The 19,649-nt window shown below is 35.5% G+C and overlaps 1 protein-coding gene across 19 annotated transcripts in view; it reads left to right on the top strand.

Annotated features, from left to right (window-relative positions):
- Positions 1–18,649, top strand: part of C2CD5 (C2 calcium dependent domain containing 5) — an 82,655-nt gene extending 64,006 nt beyond the window's left edge. For 4 of the 19 annotated variants that reach the window (XM_036865204.1, XM_036865201.1, XM_036865210.1 and 1 more), the window contains 8 exons: positions 259–348; positions 1,144–1,231; positions 2,209–2,295; positions 11,231–11,281; positions 12,166–12,267; positions 13,600–13,790; positions 16,475–16,621; positions 17,320–18,629. In XM_036865204.1, the coding sequence (XP_036721099.1) occupies positions 259–348; positions 1,144–1,231; positions 2,209–2,295; positions 11,231–11,281; positions 12,166–12,267; positions 13,600–13,790; positions 16,475–16,621; positions 17,320–17,451 (888 nt within the window). In that variant the 3' untranslated portion in view covers positions 17,452–18,629. Of the gene's footprint in view, positions 1–258; positions 349–1,143; positions 1,232–2,208; positions 2,296–11,230; positions 11,282–12,165; positions 12,268–13,599; positions 13,791–16,474; positions 16,622–17,319 lie in introns of all 19 variants that reach the window. The other 15 variants (XM_036865202.1, XM_036865200.1, XM_036865206.1 and 12 more) reach the window with 10 other exon arrangements.
- The last annotated feature ends 1,000 nt before the right edge of the window (positions 18,650–19,649 follow it).

Below are 19,649 nucleotides of genomic sequence, written 5' to 3'. Positions count from 1 at the left end.
TATTTCATAGCGTTAAACTTCATAAAAATCTATATTTGTAAATTTAAAAAAACCCTTTTTTTTATGACTTAGAAATATGATTAAATCTTATTGTCTGCTTAGATATTAAAAATGTATTCTTAATGAAAGAATAGACGAAACAGAAGTGTTTTAATCTTCTCAGCTTTATTTGCCATAGTATAATGTACATTAAAAGATCAGTTTTTATAAATTTTTAAATTAAAAGAAATGATATTACTAATATTTTCTTTTGTGTAGAGCCTGTATTTTAAACTACGGTCTATGATCCCCTGCTGCCTTTGCCATGTAAATTTTACAGTATCTCTCCCTGAAGATGAATTAATTCAGGTAACTAAGGTTCAGTCTGTTATTAAAGAAGACTTATAACTTTGGTCTGTTTTAATATTATACATTTGCCATAATTAAAGAAGTATAAGCTGCTTTACTTCAAAATATATATATTTTTTTAATTAATTAATTTATTTATTTAGTTTTGGCTTGTTGGGTCTTTGTTTCTGTGCGAGGGCTTTCTCCAGTTGTGGCAAGCGGGGGCCACTCTTCATCGCGGTGCGCGGGCCTCTCACCATCGCGGCCTCTCTTGTTGCGGAGCACAGGCTCCAGACGCGCAGGCTCAGTAGTTGTGGCTCATGGGCCCAGTTGCTCCGCGGCATGTGGGATCTTCCCAGACCAGGGCTCGAACCCGTGTTCCCTGCATTGGCAGGCAGATTCTCAACCGCTGCGCCACCAGGGAAGCCCTACTTCAAAATATTTTTAAACGTACTAGTATGAGTCAGACCTTGTCTGTCTGTTTCACTTTTGTGAACTCTAGTTATCTGAAGGTGGACTTATATGTGTGATCCAGTGTATGTACACTAGAAGGTGTGCTTCTGTGCGACTTCTCCACACCCCATCTTTTAGAGAGGGTTTTTGAGCTCTTTCTGGAATACCTACGTTTAGGTGTACATGTTGGGCTTAGTTGTAGTCTGAATGTCTGAGTTTATGTGCAGTTCTGATTGAAAATCTTAACCAGGAAAGGCAAATTAGCCAGTTTGTATAAGTTGTTCCGTGGTACTGAAAAAGATTTATAAGAAGCTTATTTGGGGAATGATTATTTTGCTAATCATATTGTTTCTGTGATTCTAGGTTACAGTCACAGCAGTTGCAATAACTTTTGACAAAAATCAGGCTTTACAGACCACAAAAACACATGCTGAGAAGTCATTGCAAAGAGGTAAACCTATGGTAGATGGGAGCATAGTTCATGTTTGTCTGTGTTATAGTTCAGTGATAAAATATAGAGGATAGGTAGAATAAATAAATGACGTGTTTCTTGACAAGATACTGTCACTTTTTCTGTTTTCTTTATCAAGATAACTGTGTGGATAAGCATATGGCTGATGATATTTTTCACACATGAATACGTGGTTGGCTGCTATTTACATAGAAAATGCTGCTGTTTTTTAGAGTTAGCGTATAACATTAGTTCCGCAGTAATTTAGAGGCTTCTATCCTAGGAACTCTGGGGAGGTCCTCAAGGCATCTGAGAACCAACTGATGTAGCAAGCACCATGGGTTTTTCTCAGGAAAGGTCCCATAGTGTTCAGCAGATTCTCAGAGTTGTTCTTTATCCAGTAAAATTTAGGAAGTACCATGCTTAATATATTCCAAAGAAATGCAAAATCTTAGAAACCATTTGTGTGTTCTGAAAAAAAAGACAAGGGAAATAGTATACTTTCTAAAGTTTAATGACTTACTGGCTAAATAAATATTCATGATTAATCTAAAATTTTTTAAGTTGAATATATCCGACATCTATAGCATTGAATTAATGTCAGATAGATGTATTAAATGATTATATGTCCAGATATTTATCAAAAAAGATAGATAAAAACTGGTTTAAGTGTCATAGAACTAGTATAGTACAAAAAGTAGGATAATAATAATCGTTAGTGAGTGCTTATTCTTTGCCAGGCACTGTGCTAAGAGATTTATATACATTATCCTTTCTAAATCTCACAACAGCCCCACCAGAGAAGATAGCAACCACTCTCAATGTCTGCAGGTGAAGGACCCCCATGGGAGAAAGCAAGGACAAAACAACCAGAATTAATTGAGTTGGGGGGAAATTTATATGTTATCCCAGAGTAATTTTTTAAAAATTAGTAAGAGATCATTACTAATTAACTTGTGCTTTTCCTGCCTCTCAAGCCTCTACAGATAATGAAGAACTTCTGCAGTTTCCCCTCGAACTCTGTTCAGATGCACTTCCTTCTCATCCTTTTCCACCGGCTAAAGGTTGGTTAAGTAAGGGAAATGCAAGCACAAATACTAGTTTCTAGATCCTTTCACTTGCTTCTTCACTGTAGGTAATCTTAACTTAATTTTGAGATGGAGATTTATTCTTCATTTCCTCATTGTATGTTTCTTCATGTTCATAAAGGGGAGAGAGTAATGTTCCTTTTATTTTAATTTCTCAAGTAAACTCATCATAACTTATTAAGGTAATTTTTTGTATGATATTCCATTCTTGTAACTCAAATGTATTAAAGTTTTATTTTCAGAGATTTGGATTTCCCAAAACACTCACATATGGTATATTTTGATATTTATATTCTATCTGGTAAATTTTTTTCTAGCAACAGTAACCTTCTGCAAAAATTTTTAGATTTTCATAGACAAACAATACTTATTTTCTTCAGAAGCTATGTGGAAAGGTTTTGGGTGGAGGTTAGTACAAGTGAGAAAGGGATGAGCTTTCTGTCTTTTGGGTGTCTTGGTTATATTTGAGGAACATTTTTTCAAATGCAAAATGATTGTCCCCTAATTCAGTAGCAGTAGATCTACTTAGATCTGTACCATCTTTGGAGAAAAGTGGGAGGTGGTTTTTTCCATTTCTCTTCTGATTTCAGTGTAATTTTTATTATAAAAATTTCAGAATTACTGTACCTTATCTTGTAGCATTACATACACAATAAATGTAGTTTGTGTTTTTTCCTAAATTTTTTTTTCTGAGAAATGATGCATTTGTTATTTAAAACCAAATTGGCTTTTCTAATTTTTCCGTTTTATAATACAAGTGACATTATTTTATGGTTTCTACTTGTCAGTTACTTTATCTGATACCATATTAGTTATAATACAGCATAGTTTTATATTCACATTGCCTGTATATCAGTAGAGTCTTTACTAAATCAGTGCAAGGCCTGTGTAGATAAATAGATCTTGTCTCATATTTTGAGGCTGAAAAGAAGCTACTTTCAGATTCTGAACTTTCTAACATGGTAACTGTGGTTCTTTTTCCTTTTTGTCTAAATTAAAATTCTAATTTAGAACTCCATAGAGAATTTCTTGAAAGAATAGAGAGGAAAAATCAGATCCAAAGATAATCTGAGTTCAGATTTATAACTTAAACATAGCTTTCAGAACAAAAAGCAGAACAGTCTAGAATCTTCCTTGAACTGACTAGATAGGATTTTTTTTTAAACACCTACTATCTACAGAAACTTATATTTAACACAGGGTTAGTTCCAAACCACTTTTAGGTATCTCTTCATTTATCCTTACCCAGCAGTGGTGGTGAGGGGGAAACCAAAATCAAAAACCCAATCAGCAACAGCGAAAAAGTTTGATCAATTGCTAACCTATACAAATATTTATTTGTGTATTTGGGGTCCCTGTTAGCTCAACTTTACATGTTGTTAATAGCTACTGAATTCTGCAGAAGATTAGATTTAAACTCTGTAAATTGGCCATATCTATATTGATAACTTACAGTTTCTGCAATAGCTTTGAAAATATTTTCAAAGGTAATGAGAACTGGTGCTTTTTGAAGTCATTAGTATATTTTGCACAAATGGTACTCTGAACTTAAAAAACTAGGAAAGAAGAATTTGAGTAGAATAAGTCATATCTGAACAGTCCCTAAAATATTTGCAATTTATTTTAAGGAGCATAGAGAGGGGCCATAGGTGGAATAATAAACCAAGAGACCTGGCTTTTCTTCTCAGTTCTGCTACTGATAAAGTATGAGAGCTTGGGCCAGGTAACCTCTAATTAAGCCACTTAAGTCTTAGTTCCTCATTTGTAAAATGTGAAAGGATTAAGATTCTCTCTAGCCTTTAAAATTCTCTGATTTCTTGAGTTTCTATAGTTTATGGTTCTTCAATTATTAACATGTCCCTATTATTAAAAACATAAAAGCTAAATTATGCCTGAGGTCACACTGAGCTTCTGTTAATTAATTTTCCAAATAACTTCAAATCAGTTAAACCAATGATTTTTAAACTCTGTTCCTCCAAACCATAGAGTTTCTTCAGAGGTGCCTCATGACCTTCCAGGAGGCAAGGTGTGGGGGCTGAGAAGATAGGTCTCTAGACCCCCTACCTCTGAACTAGAGCAGCTTCAATGCACTACGCTTTATGTATCAGCTTTCTATATATGATTTTGTTGGAAGAAAGGGTTTCAAAAAGTTTGAAAATCACTGAATCAGATCATGCCACCCTTATCATCATCATCATCGTCACCATTGTCAGCTTCATAATGATCAATATCACATCTAATACTAATATATATAAAACTTTAATACTAAGTGCTTAACTATAAACCTATGTGCCTTTCCTTGAATGTTACATTTTAAAATCATCAATGAACACTAAAAAGTTTATCTGTTTATTTTTTTTTAAGTCGTGTAAATTGTGGCTTACGTTGCATGCTTATGTGTTGTCTTTGCTTCCTCATGTCTTTCCAGGAGAACATGGGCTATGATGTATATATTAGAAAAAGTCATCTCAAAGTATTTTGGAAAATTTGAGGATAGAATGGGTTTTGAAAAGGTCTGAAAAGTGTAATAATAGAGTGTTATATCATGAATGTAGTAATTGAACATTGTAACATGAAGGAAGGCTTTGAATAGAGAATAGAAATATCTGGGAAAAGTTAAGCTTAGCAGTTTAGAGGAAATAGGTGGGAGAGAGAAAGGTGAGGGTGAGGAATAAATGCTCAGAGAACTTCTCTACTTTCTTATCTGCAACTACAAGAGGTTTAAAAGTTAACTACTAATACTGATAAGTAAATAAATATATAGTTTTTATAGTTTTGTTAGGTCAGTTAGCTAAGCTGATCGAGATTTATCTTTTTTAATTCTGAAAATTTTGAATACTAATTTATTTTTCATGTTCTTATCACAAATGGGATAATTTATTAAAATTTTTTATTTCCTTTTATGTTGACAGAGTAGTCTCAAGAGCTATGCACAGTATGTTTATTAATACTTCCATCTTTTCACTTGTAGATAAACCTTTCCTTATCTTTTTGTGTTATTGAAAATGAGTGAATATTATGTGAAGAAAAGATGCTTCAATAACATGTTTCCTAATTGACAGTGTAGAGTAAGCTTGGGCCTGAATTGTCCATCCATGCTTAATTTTTTTCCTTCCATCTTTTGTTATATTAGTTATATATTTTGTTTCTCAAGGTAATAGAATAGTTTGATGTATGTCTCAAATTTGTGGTTGATTTGGTGTTACCTTGATGGTTATCGTGATTTTTCTGATTTGAAATATTAAAACGTGCTGAGCCTAAGTAATTTCTTAAAGGACATTATCATGTGAAGGTCATCAAAATTCTTTGATGACTACTATGAGGAACAGAGATGATGTGGCATCACCATAAATTACTTTTTTTTTAATATGAAACTGTGTTAAGAAAAAAGATGACTATAGCAAATTTTTTATACCACTTTCATAATGTTTTTTCCTCATCATTAATATCTACATGTCAGCTTTCTGAATATCTGTCATTTCACTCTGAAATGGTTTTTTAAGAGGCTTTAGAAATGATATATATGTTTATGAAATGAAGATGAAAAAAGATGGAGCAAATATAGTAAAAATAGGGAATCTGAGTGAATGTAATCTGGGTAAAATTTTTTAAAAATTCAATAAGATATTTCTCATGAACTGTAATTGATCTTAAAAATTTTATGCATGTAATTTTTTTTTTTTTTTACAAGAGATATATAGACTGACACCAAGCATTGTACATGGATGACCACAACAAAAGCAACAATGATTGCAATTACCAAACACGAAACACACTCATACTATGTCATAATATTGACATTCAGTCCAGTAATCCTCCACTGTAACAGCTCCTTTAGTTTGCAGTGAAAATTGATTTGTATATTCTTTGCCTCTGAGTCCTTGTGGGGTTTTTTGTTTTTTAATTCAGACAGAAAGTCACAAAAATTATACTCATCCTCATCAATTCACTCAGTCCCATGTAATTAATTTTTTTTTTCATCTTGATCTTTTGTTAGTACTTTTATGAGTTCATCAGTTTTTCATTAGAGTTCTGAAAATGCTTGTTCATTCAGTTCAGCAGTACAGTCAGTTACCAGAAACCTGTACTTGTCAGTACAGAAGAACAGAAGATTAAAACACTTCTGTTTCGTCTATTCTTTCATTAATGCATGTAATTTTTATAAAAGGTTGGCATGTTACTTTAGATACATGTCTAAAGACCTGAATCTCGAGATATTTGATACCATATTGTGGGACTTAAGAACTTATATTAGACAAATGTGTTTGAATTATATACCACTATAAATAGATCTCAAATACTTTATAAATCTAATCTATAATAGGATAATTGCTTTCATTAAAATTCTGAGAGTTTAAGGCTATAAAAGGGTTTAATTAAGTCAGTTTTAGTGTTTATATACTATTGGATGAAACTGTATAGAGGAGAAGCTTTTTATACCACCCTTGTTTCTGTGTTCATTTTGCTTTATGCTGGCGTGGTATCCTCATGTTCAGTGGCATTAGCTATAGCCTGGGAGAAGTTCTCTTTTCACTGAGCAGTTGCTGATGAATAAGGCAAATATAGGTCAAATTCTGGATTTCAGTAAAAAAGAAAACAAGTTTGCTTACACCCTCAATATATTATACTCCATAATTAAGTATACACATTTGAAGCTTTTTTCTTTATTTTTATGGTAGGCTATCAGAATTACTTTTTGTTAAACCAAATTTGATTTTAAAAGATAGTTTAATTTTTAAAACTTAAATGACTTGCCTCGCATTATTTTAAACTTGTATTAGAAATATAAATCTATAAGAACTACAAAAGTTAGCTTTTCCTTTTTCCTGCCAACTAATGGTTCTGAATTCTTACAAGTATATATAATTCTTTATACTAACTAAAAATGTCTTTATGTATTAAGAATTCATTGCATGTCTGTTTTCTCTCTTATTTTTTTAAGATATATTTTGTCACTGTGACCAAATGGTAGCAACTATAAAAAGTGCTAAAGTTCTTCATGTTATCCGTGGCCACAGCAATGAGTGAGGGGTCCTGAAAGGAGAAAAATGCTGAGGGGAAGGAGAATGAGAGGAAAACAGAAACTAAAGAGTGGAAAATGTGAAAACCTCATCCAAGAAGTGGGAAGGAAAGAAAGAGTTGATGGAGAAGTAGAGATAAGGAATCTTAGCTTCTCCAAGAGCTCGAGGGCAGTGAAATCCAGAGTCAGAGGAAGAGGGAGTGAAAAGCAAAGAAAATTGAATTGGGTTACTGACCCAAAACAAGGATTGTTTGGAAAAAAGGATACAAAGGATGGGAGTGAGAGGAAGAGTGAATGATGGGGATTGAAGAAGAAAAGCAAGTGAGTTAGGATGTTGTACACCCGAGGTTGGAAGCTTTAATGACTCAAATAGGGCAGCTAATTGTCTTTTGTCATCTACTGTATGTATTACCTGTGTATTACCTGTGTACCTTTGTAGTTGAATTTTTTTTTTTTTTTTTTACTAGTGGAATATCCAGATCGAAGCAATTTGTGTCTTTCTCTATGCCTTAGTAATTTTTAACTATAATATGGCAATTTCATTATCAATCCACCAATATTTAAAGACCATTATGGACCAGATTTATACTGAATGTTTATGTACATCATTTGTTTAACTCAGTCATTAAGCCAGATTTTATAGTTATAAGACATAGCTGATCAATGCATTATAGATTGATGGAAATGCTTAAAGGGACATAAAACCAAATTTTGATCATAATAATTTAAAACTAAGAATGGTTAAACAGGAAAATAAAGCATACAGTTTAAAGACTCCAGATGGCATATATTTTAATCTGCCAGAGAATCCTTTCAGAATTTGCAGGAGTTTTTTCAAATTTTGTAATTTGCTTAGGGTGACTGGAAAAGATTATCTCAAATACTTTTTAGTTATTCAAAGCAAAGGTGATCTGTAAATTTTAATGGTAGAAAGTAAGTTGTTAGAAGAGTAGTCATTGTAAAGCTTTATCATAGCTAACCCATACCTTTGTCATTGGTTATTTAGGAGAATGGAAGCATCTCAAACTTCGGAAGCACGGGCAGGTGTATAATTGAGGGAGGAGGAATTCTTGCCACATGTTTTTCCTGTTTTTCATCTATATGCTCATTTCCACTAATAAACTGCTTTAATCTAGGTTAATCCCCCTCCCCACTCCGCTAAGGCCTGTTAAAAATTGCTCAAGTGTAGTAAGAATAGTCAATCTGCATGTTCTGTTTGCCTCAGTAACTTTCTAGGGTTGTTTTTTGAGGGATAGTGGGATTATCAGTAACTGGTGACTTTTTAAAAAAGCAAAATTGTATTCAATGGGAAAGGAAATGGTAAGAGAAGTGGGCTGCTGGGTGGCTTGATGTAGACTATCTTTGCAGCTACAGTGTGGACCTCGCATACGAAGTATTTGTGTCAAACTCTTCCACAGAGATGTGCAAATAGCCAGAACTGGGTGCCAGCTCCTCAACAAAGCCCAAAGGACTTTTAATAAGATTTCTACCCCTGAGTATGAAATATGTTGTCTTTCTTTAAGTATTGGCTTAGAGATTGCATACGGATTTATTTATTCTTAAGCAGAATTACTGCTTTGTCAGTGAGCCAGACAGCTAATATCTGCAGTACCTTCTCTTTGGAAAAGGCTGTTATTACCTGGGAAGCCAAACTGTAATCAGAAGGAGCAGAGTGAGAGTCTGAGGTCATTAGATATTTGAGGTGTTCAAACCAGTCCGAGGTGCTGATGTCCAGTTGCTGCCAGGACCAGCTCCTCTTGGGCCTTTTCTCTGAGAGAAAAAATGAGCATCCTGGCAAGCATGTTAGGAGATGAACCTGCTCTCCTTCAGTGAGGTCAGAAATCTCGTCGCTCAGCCTTTCCCTCCACGTCTCTAATTTAAAAGTTTTGTTCTTTTCAAATTTTAATTCGAACACATTCATATTTGAGGGCAGGGAATAAATATTTTCCCTCACTTGTTTCTCCTCTACCTTTCGTAAAATTTTTTTTGGAAAAGTAGTAAGTGTACTTACTAAGTGTACATGGTGAAAAATTCAAATACTACAAAAAAAATCACATTGTCCAAAATAAAGCTTCCTTCTCCCTTCGTTTTCCTTCCCAAGAGGCAGATACTCTTAACAGCTTATTGTCTGTCTTTGCAAAGATACCCTATCCTTTTTTAAAAACAAATATTCTACTGATCATTGTATACCTTTGTTTTTTTCCACCTGACATATTTAGAGATGGGAACAGATACCTTCTACATGTTTAAGCTCTTTTCATGGGTACTTGTCATTAAATTATATACAGTTGCTACTAGAGAATTCCATATTACCAAGATAATATCAAGGTATAGGGGACAATTTTAGTAATTTTCACTTTTTCTTTTAGTTTCCTCCCCCTCCTTCCCATCCCCACATTTTAAAAACTTTCACAGAATACCTAATGCCGACTATATTTTCTGTGTCTATACTTACCGAGGCTATACTGCACAGGGCATACGAGAGCTCTGGGACCCTCCTGGGATGTATGAGCCTGGGGTGGGCTATTTAGTGTCCCAGCTTCTGCACTGGGTCTGTTTCCAGGCTGAGCTGTCCCTAGAGATCTGGTAAGCCTCTGAGTGTCAGTTCTGTTCTGGTCTTCCTCCTGTAGGCCCCATCGCTTCCTGGGCTTCCATTGCCCCTCAGGATCCTGAATCAGGAGGATGCTCCCTCTAGCACTACAGCCTGAGGGCCTGATGGTCAGGGCACGTCCAGCGTGATCTCCTCATAGTCATTTTGTGGACCTCCCCTCGTGATCCCTTTTACTGGACAGTTCTGTATTGTGAGAGGATTGTCAGCCACTGTACACTCTCCAGTATTAGCTTGTGGTCATTGCCTTAAAAATTGGGGGGGTGGGGTGGGTGCGGGAGATACTTCCATTGCACCCAGTTAGCAGAAACATTCTATACAAATCCAATTTTTGAAAAGTATAACTTTTGCTAATTTAAGAATATTACCAAAAGATCAACACATTAAGCAGAGACAAAAATATATATATTTACTTAGTTTATAATTTAAAAAAAGACTGGCTGACCCAAATTATTCTTAGTGTTTTTATGTGTTATTTCTATCTTGGCCACACTACATTCTCAGTTCTGAAATTCTCTGAAACAAAAATTCAAATAATGCTAGTGTGGATAGAGCCTGAACATTAGAAATAGATTATGAAGTTTTCTTTTTTTTATAGTACTGTTTAAATTTGTACAATGACTTAAATATCTATAGTGAAAATATAAACTATCAGGGAGAATGCAGGATCCTGCTTTTATGAGCTTACTGTAAAGGGGGTTCTAGTTTGGGATTCCTAGTTATTTCTGTGGAGAGCGGTCACCTTTTAGTTCCACAAAGTCTGGATAGCTCCAGAAGGAGCTGTTGAAAGCGAAGACCTTGAATGAAGGGGGCGGGTCAGGCTGAGATTTGTGTTTATCGGTGAGACATAGGTCATTGCCTTGTCTGTAATTTTTAATCTTACTGGCTCTTCCGCCACAAACATTTCCCTTCTGTTTTTCATTTCAGTTTTTCTTCCCAGTAGGTTGACCCTTTTCTCTGTTCAGTTTTCTCACGTCCTGCTTCCATCCCACTAACATTTGTTACTATGTTGATATTTTGTGTGTAGAGTTTCTGAAACTTTTTTTGTGTTATAGTAACAAGTAATCTTTCTTGGCATGGTATTTATTAATGGAGCTAGTTTTCATATATCAATAGAAACTGTGTTTTAAACCTAAATACTTCTATTTGGTTTACTTTTATAATGAAGCCATAAAGATTTCCTCCTATTCGTCTGGCTTTTAGAGAGTATTAACCAAGAGCAAAGAAGAGATACTGGCTTATATTTAGCACCCAAGCTAATGTTGTTCATATTGTCTTATTAGAACACCTGGAGAGTGCAAGTTCTAACTCAGGTATACCAGCTGCACAGAGAGGTGAGTTTGTCTAATTAAGCAAATAGTCTCCAAAGGTGTGAAATTCTAGTGTGGTGATTCATAAGCATACAGACATCAGAGAAATGCACTGGACGATGGAATAGACACCAAAATGCGGCTTTATTGTAGTTAGAATGTGTCTTACAAAATAGTAATTAAACGAATATTTACATTTTTAGCATTTTAATAGTGTTCCACTTTCTAAAAGTAAGGCTTTAGCTTTTTAACATTGTCTTTTAGCTCAGCAGTAGTAAAAGTTATTCTTTTTAAAATGAGAACTTGTTAGGCTCACACTTGCCCCTCACCCCATGTTATCAGAAGCTTTGTTGCCAAAATCAGATGTGGAAATAGAATATTGACAAAAATGACCCTTTGGCTTTCCTGTTACTATTGGTAGAAAGAAGATATTTTAATAAAAGATAAGTTAACTCGTGATTTTTTTTCATGTATTCTTCATTTGATTCTCATTATTTTGATTTTTGATTTCAGGGTAAAAATAGGGCAAGGAATTATTCACGAAGTTCTGATTGTAAATTAAAGCCCTGAATATAAACAGCTAAAACAGTGTGAAGTAAAAAGAATGGGAAATGAAGTTAGTTAAAACACAGCGTATGGTCCTTTCCCTGATCTCTCTGTTAGACCCGCTTCCATTCCCCCTAAGAGACCACACGGCTGTGACATCACCAAAGATGCTCAGCCAGCCGAGAACTTGGTTTTGGACAAATCAGTGTCTAAAGCTTGACTCTTTACTCTCTCTCTTACCTGACTTGAAAAGGACCACTTTTTCCCCTAAGTTACAGTTAAATTACGTCATCGGAAGGAGTGTTATGACGAGTAAGAGACGTCATCCATATTTTTTCTTTGTTTTCTGTCTGTGTTTTCAGCAACGTCAGTTGATTACAGTTCCTTTGCAGACAGATGCAGCAGCTGGATAGAGCTCATTAAACTGAAAGCTCAGACCATAAGGCGTGGATCAATTAAGACAAGTAGGCGGATGTTTCTACCATGTTACAATCTGAGAAGCATATCCTTGATTTCCCAGTGGTGAAGGCTAGACCTGACTACTCAGTAATAACATTGCCAATCAATCATGTATTGGAGTGTGAAAGCTGCAGACTCTAAAGGTCATTTAGCAAAAGCTATTGAAGGGCCTTTAGATTTTTTTAACTTTAACTGTAGGGTTGTGTTTTTAGTATTTTATTTTCATGAAGGTATTCTTGAAAGTATATAAATAGATATTATATCATCTAGCGTAAGGAAATGATGAGCTCTCTTATTGAAGAGACACTCTTCCAGGACCCAAGGTACTAGGTAGTGTACGGTATTTGTCAGTTTACTAAGAGCGATATCCAGAGTGATAAAAGAATGAGGTATTTCCAGAGAGAAAGTGGTCAACTCTTATCTCACTGCTAGACTCAGGATCAGTACTTACATGTTCTTTATCTATACTCCATGTGTTTTGGTAGACTTTGAGGTATTTGAGTGAAAGATTTTACATTAAAGGGAAGGAACTGTGTTTTAGAGAGAAGATCACAACATATGGAACCAGCCAGATCTGGTTTTGAATCCTAGTAGTGCCATTTTAATAGCTGTGTGACCTTGGGCAAGTGATTTAAGTTTTGTGAGCCTCAGTTTCCTCATGTGTAAAATGGAGATAATAACACCTACGTTGCTGGGTTGTTGTAAGGATTATATATATACATATATGTGTGTGTGTGTATATATATGTATATATATGTCTGGTTTATAGTAGTTATTTGATAAGTGGTAGCTATTATTTGTTATTTTATGAACAAACAACTTTTAGACAGCCAAGGTCATTTGTTGAATTTTTTAAATTACGAGTTTGATCGAGAAGGTTTGGAAAAGAAACCTACTACAACTAGTTAAGATATGGTTTATCTACAAGTTGACAATGATGAAGTCGTCTGAAAAAAAGATGGAAAAAAGTGCACTGGGAAATGTAACAACTTTCACACTCTCCTTGTAATAATTTGTTCCTACAGCAGATAATTTTTAATGCTCTACCGCTTTTTCTTCACTTTTATAACGATCATTGTGTGTGTAGCTCCACCTCATCAACATTTTCTTTTGCAGGAATGCCATTTTCCTTCCAAAAGATTCCATTCCAGCATTTCCTCTTATGTTTTTCTTTCTCTCTCTATTTTTAATTGCATGCAGTGCATGATAATTTCTTTCATGACATGGCTTAGCCTCACAGACAGCTGAATGTTGTCACCACTTATTTGGCAACCTTAGGGAATAATTGAGTCACCAGCATATGATCTTGATGCTTTCTCTTCTTTCTCCAATTTTAGCTGTGACAGTCGAAAAAGCAAGTCCAGTGGGTGAAGGAAATTTCCGGAATCGCTCTTCTCCACCTTGTGCAAATTCTACAGTTGGGGTGGTTAAGATGACACCTCTTTCCTTCATTCCTGGAGCAAAAATAACGAAATATCTTGGGATAATTAACATGTTTTTTATTCGGGAAACCACTTCTCTTCGTGAGGTAATTTTATAGTTGTTATTTCATTGTTTTTGTGCGTTTTCTGTGGTTGAAGATATTAGTATCAAAACCAGACAAGTTTCAAATTGGTTGTTTATTTGCCAGAAGTAACACACACACACACCCACACCCTTTTTTTCATAACCTGTCTGGATTGTCTCTAGCAGCTAGTATCATCGAAAGAGTTGTTTTGGGTTTAATCCCATTTGTTATTAGAAACTCCAGGTCCTTATCATGTGGTAACTAAAACAAATAAACGTATCCATGTTTGATTAGAGGTTTAAAACGGCCCTGAAAGAACAGCTTAGTCTTCTCAGTAGATATTTGCCTGAGATATATTTAAATAGCAATTTTTAAGGGTTTACATTTAGAAATAGTAAGGGATTGTATCATGGAGAGATGTCTTAGGGATTGTTTATGTCATTTAGCTCTATTGTTTTCTTCCTCTGAACAAGACTGAGGCTGCTTGTTTACCTCTCCTCTCGCCGTCAGTGTGTAAAAATGTTTGTTCAAGTTCTTACCTCACACTGGCTGGGTATCATTAAACTTTAATTTGTTTTTTAAGTAACAACAGTTCTAATCTTCTACTTGATGTAGTCAAAGTTAAGAATCAGAGTCAGCCTATTATATTTTGCATTACAGAGGAATTTAAACTCAAGAAAAGATTATATTTCTATTTGTCTTATGTTGTGGAGCAGGACTGCTAAGCATATTATTGTGAATGGGGAAATTTTTTAATTATTTAGGTGTGAAACCCAATAAACTCTTCAAAATTTACTTCAGCGGTAGTTTGTATTTTTAAAAAGTGTGTTCATTATAAACATGACTTAACTATGCTTTTTCCCCATTGCTTCACTAGCAGTGTTTCTATACTTTCTTGGAAATAACAGCTGCTTGTTAATTTTTGATATCATGCTCACCCTCCTGCACCTAGCACAGTGCCTGGTGCAGAGTAAACATAAATTGTTTTTGTGTAAATGAGGGAGTGACTGCTGACAGATTAACTAATTAGATAGATGTTTCCTTTAAGATAAATTACTTTTTAAAATCATATTCTAATTGTGTTGAGATGGGAAAGAAACTATCTTAAGATACTCTCAAAAACCTTTTAGTGTAGAATTAAAATAGGTGACACTTTTAAGTCCATTAAGTTTGACAAAGAAATTTGAGTGTGAGAAGCTGGCATAGATTGGTGAATTGACCTTTTCCGGTTGCTCTTACTAGCACATGGATATTGTACTATTGAATCCATAAAATGTTATTTCCTAAGTGCCTTCTCTACTGCTTAAGCAACCATACCCCAAAATGTTACTTCACAGTAGATTTCCTTTCAACAGAGATTTGTAGTATTAACTGTATGGTATAATATCCCAAATTTATTCATTGCTTGATGAATTATTTGCTTACAATTATATAATCTTCTAAAAATTACCCCTCTGTAGTCTCTGTTACTCTGCTCTCAGAATTTCTTGATTTGAGATGGAGGAGGAAAACTGATAAAAGTAAAAGAAAAAACTGTCCCAGGTGATGATTGAGTCAGAGGCAGGCTGACACAACTCACTTAATTCCTTAATTACAAAGAGAGATACCTGTACAAAACTTTATGTAGGAGCCTATGGCTTTTCAGAAAGATAAGACCTGGACTAATGGGTCTTCTAACAGTGTATTAAATTTTGCCCTTAACCTCCAGTTTAAAGTTGGAAATTTCTTCCTAGACTATAAATAACATCCAGTAAAATTTGTGGAAAACTTAGGTTGAAAAGCATTTTAAGCTCTCATTTAGCCTTTGGTGTCTGTTTTGTTTGTTTTTGAACACTGAAAAAGTTCCCCAAACTATTGGATTTCATTCCCTAACTAATATGTACGGACCACTTAGTACGTGCATCTGTTGAAGTAGGTGTTAACGTATGTAGTTGTGAGCACAGCAGAGTCAGTTCCTGACCTGATGGGATTTAGTCTAGTGGAACTCGGGCATGGTGGACAGTAAATAAATAATCATGTGATTAATAGGTAACTCCTAGTAATAGTAAGTCATATAAAGAAATACAACAGGGCCTGTCAGAGAATATAATGGGAGAACTTAATTTAGATCTGATAAGGAAGGTTTCTCTGAGGAAGTCACATGTAAACCAGGACCTGAAGAACTGAGTAAAAATTACCCTGGTGGAAAATTCGGTGTGGAACCTTTATGTGCAATGACCCCGAGGCAGGAAAAGATGTCAAACCTTTGAGAAAGTGAAGAAGACAAGTGCGACTGGAGCCTGGTTCATTTTCAGAATAGGAGATGCTGATAGCAGGGAAGTCTCATTGTTTATATTTACCATCAATTTATTTGAGTGATGTTGGGAACGACTTGATAGAGGGAGGTGCTGAAGATGGAGGGACAGTTAGAACTCTTGCTCTGCCATCTGTCCGCCAGCTCTGTGGTCCTGGCTCGTCATGGGCACGTCACAGATTCTCTGAGCTTCGGTTTCATCATCTGTAAAATGAAGATAGTAATCCCTGTCATAGACATGTGCTCAGTAAAGGTTTGTTCGTTCATGCAACAAATCCCATTATGGAGGGAATTAAAATGATTGTCCGTTATATTAAGATCACTTAAGATGCTTTAATATGTTTTCTTTGATGTTTGATGTACATTAGTTTACACATGTATCCAGTTTGGTTTTTTGCGCGTCATCATTTAGGAAGGAGGTGTCAGTGGTTTTCTCCATGCTTTTATTGCTGAAGTGTTTGCGATGGTGAGAGCTCACGTGGCTGCACTGGGAGGGAATGCTGTTGTCTCCTACATAATGAAGCAGTGTGTCTTCATGGAGAATCCAAATAAGAACCAGGTGAGATGGGGTTAAAAACCTCTGATGGCGGGAACCTGTGAATGTATCCATGGCCTTTTCACCTCCCACCCTCCCCTGAAAAAGAGAATTGCTCTTCAAAGCTCTTTGATTCTAGAGGCTTAAAACATGTTTTAATGAATATGTTGGTAACCATGGTCCTGCATAGGTCAGATGCTGTTTTCACATCCCCAGTGATTAGTTATTATTCTTAAATACCTCTGGAAGTTTTGCTCCTAAATTACTGTTTCCACCACCTTCTTGGTGGGTCTTTGGGATCCAATGATGGCTAACGGAGGACAGTTAAAGACGCCCTCTGGTTTGGAATGTGATGCTGTCTAGTTCTAACTGCCCTGCTGGTGAAGAGTACATCATGATGGGGCCACACTGTTTGTTTATTTCTGATAAGTAATATAATTCTGTTAATGGGGACAAGGGAATGTTGCTTAGGTTAAATCTTAGAATAAATTTCTTTTATCAGTTTGTTAATAACTCACTTACAATTGTTAAAGATCCCTTTAAAAACTTGAATAACTAGATTAATGAGTTTCTTTGTTTCCTGTGAATTGCCTTCTTATCCTTTGCTCATTTTTCTCTTGGGTTGTACGCTTTTTCAGCTCTACGGCACTGCCCCCAGGGTAGCAGAAGAGTATGAGCGTGTTGTTGAGTCTGTGACTGAACATGTCCTGTTGTTCTTATAGGCACAGTGTCTTATAAACGTAAGTGGTGATGCAGTGGTTTTTGTTCGTGAATCTGAATTAGAAGTGGTGTCAACTCAGCAACCTGCTGCCAACTGCCAGCCCTCATGTACTGGAGGAGAAGTTACAACCTGAAGTCAGTTAGAAAGAATGAGCTCCACTAAATGACATTCATGGGTCTCCTTTGTTTTGTCATTCATTTATCTTACTAGACATAAAAAATGAACTTGAGAGAATTGAGGAACAATTGATACATTCTGAGTATATTTGATTCATCTGGGATCACTTGGAGGCCTGAGAATTTTCAAATCTTGACATTTTATTTCGGCCAGCCTAGACAGACAGGCCCCGTGGAGCTTTGACCCCACCTCCCCACCCAGGAAGTTCAGATAAATTTCTCTGAGAACTGTAATAAAGATGGAAGCTATGTATAATTTATGTTGATTTTAATAAAATCATAATTTAGAAAATGAAATGGAAGATTATCAGGAAATTAGGATAGCTATCCTAGTGTAATTTAGAAAAACTAAGCAAGAAATGAACAAATTGTTAATGAGTAAGTAATCTGATTCGAGGAATGTATGGGGTAAATGGAGAAAAGTTTTCAGAAAGCTATTCGGGTTTCTGAATATGTTATTTTGATGAGGAATTTGGTAACAACTGAAAGGGAAAATTGCTTCAGCCGTCTTTGAAAAAGAAGTTAAAATTCTGCAACTTGTATCCATAATATGTCCTAACTACTGGAAAAGAAAAGTAATTTATCAGAGCCAGTGTCCTTCCATTGGAAGTTTAAATAAGGAAGGAGGAAAAAAACTACTATATAACTTCGTTTCTAGCCAAGTTTCAATTTGTGTTTAATTTGTCTGGAAGAGGCTTGGCTTCAGCTGGGAAGAAAAGGCCAGTGAATTTTGTTGAAGTAGTTAAAATATAATTGATCTAGAAGGAACATAAAATTATTTTCTAATAAAGTCATACTGTACTCCCACCAAATAACCAGAATTTTAGTAATATCTTAGGGATTTTTGATGGTGAGTTAGACTGTATTTGGCATAGAGTTTGGAAATGCAACTTGAATGTAAATATGCTGCAGAATGTTGAATATATAGATAGAAATACTTTTTTGTCAATGCCAAATACCTATTACAAATGAACCTTTAAAAGTACATTCCTCCTTTGCACAACAAAATTTCTTTATAAAACTCATGATTTTGCTCTTCCAGGATAACAACTGCCCTAAAGATTAGGAGTCATTTCCTTGTTATCACAGGTGTCAATATTTTTCTGTACTTTGTTTATAATTTTATTTTTTAAATAAAAAGTTTATAAACTGGAATATTCCTAAGTCTCTTTTTTTGCCTCTTTGATGTAGCACTGTCAGTGGTCAGAAATCACTTTCCATCTGATCATCTCCATTCATTTCTTTAGTCAACAATCATCTGTTGTGCGTCTACTATATGCAAGGCCCTGTTCTTAATTTGATGGAAAAAGTACATATGTAATTGTGCTACTCTCATTGCCTTTGGTAGGAAACCTACACTATTAAGTGAGAAAATGTGTGTAGCTTGGGATGAAGGTAGCTTCCCCAAGGAAATGATACTTAAGCTCAGTCTGGAAAAACAGGCAGGTCCCTGGAATTGACTGACTTGTTCATAGTTTTATTTATCCATCCATCCATCCATCCATCCATCCATCCATCCATCCATCCATCCATGCGGCAGCTATTTGGGGATTCCTGAGTATGTTTCTGAGTCCTTTCTTGGCAGGGGATTAATAATGTAATTATCACTAATTGAGTACCTGTTTCGTGCCATATCCTGTGCATATGCATTATTACTAATTCTTAAAACAAAACTAGCTGGGTGGCGTTATCTCCATTTTGGTCTGAATATTTGGATACTCAACAGAGGCACAGGCTGATTTCTAGAAAAGCTAGAGTTACAGAACTGAGGCTTGCTGTCTGCAGACCCAGGCTGTTTGCTCAGTGTTGATTACCTGTGAAGTACAGTCAGCCTATGCCAAGATCGGCTCCTTCCAGAAAAGCTGATGTTACCTGATGCCCCAAGAGTTGCTGCTGTTCCCTGTGTGTGGATTCCCTCAGAAACATCATTTTAGACGTGCTGGGACTTAATCTTTTGGAAATATTGAGGCCAGTTATGGGATTTAACGGCACACCTCATAGTATCTCTTTCGTTCTTTATTGCTGCTCCAAAGCTTAACTACACAATTTAACCAATACTTTGCTAGATTTGCTAAACTCACTGTCCCACTTCCTCCACCTCCTACTCTGCTGTAATCCATCACCATCTGGCTTCCATCACCTGATCTACCCCTAA

Source organism: Balaenoptera musculus, chromosome 10, assembly GCF_009873245.2.
Source record: "Balaenoptera musculus isolate JJ_BM4_2016_0621 chromosome 10, mBalMus1.pri.v3, whole genome shotgun sequence".
NCBI lineage: Eukaryota > Metazoa > Chordata > Mammalia > Artiodactyla > Balaenopteridae > Balaenoptera > Balaenoptera musculus.
The sequence above is the reverse complement of the archived record's forward strand: the minus strand, read 5'-3'. Positions and strand labels throughout refer to the sequence as shown.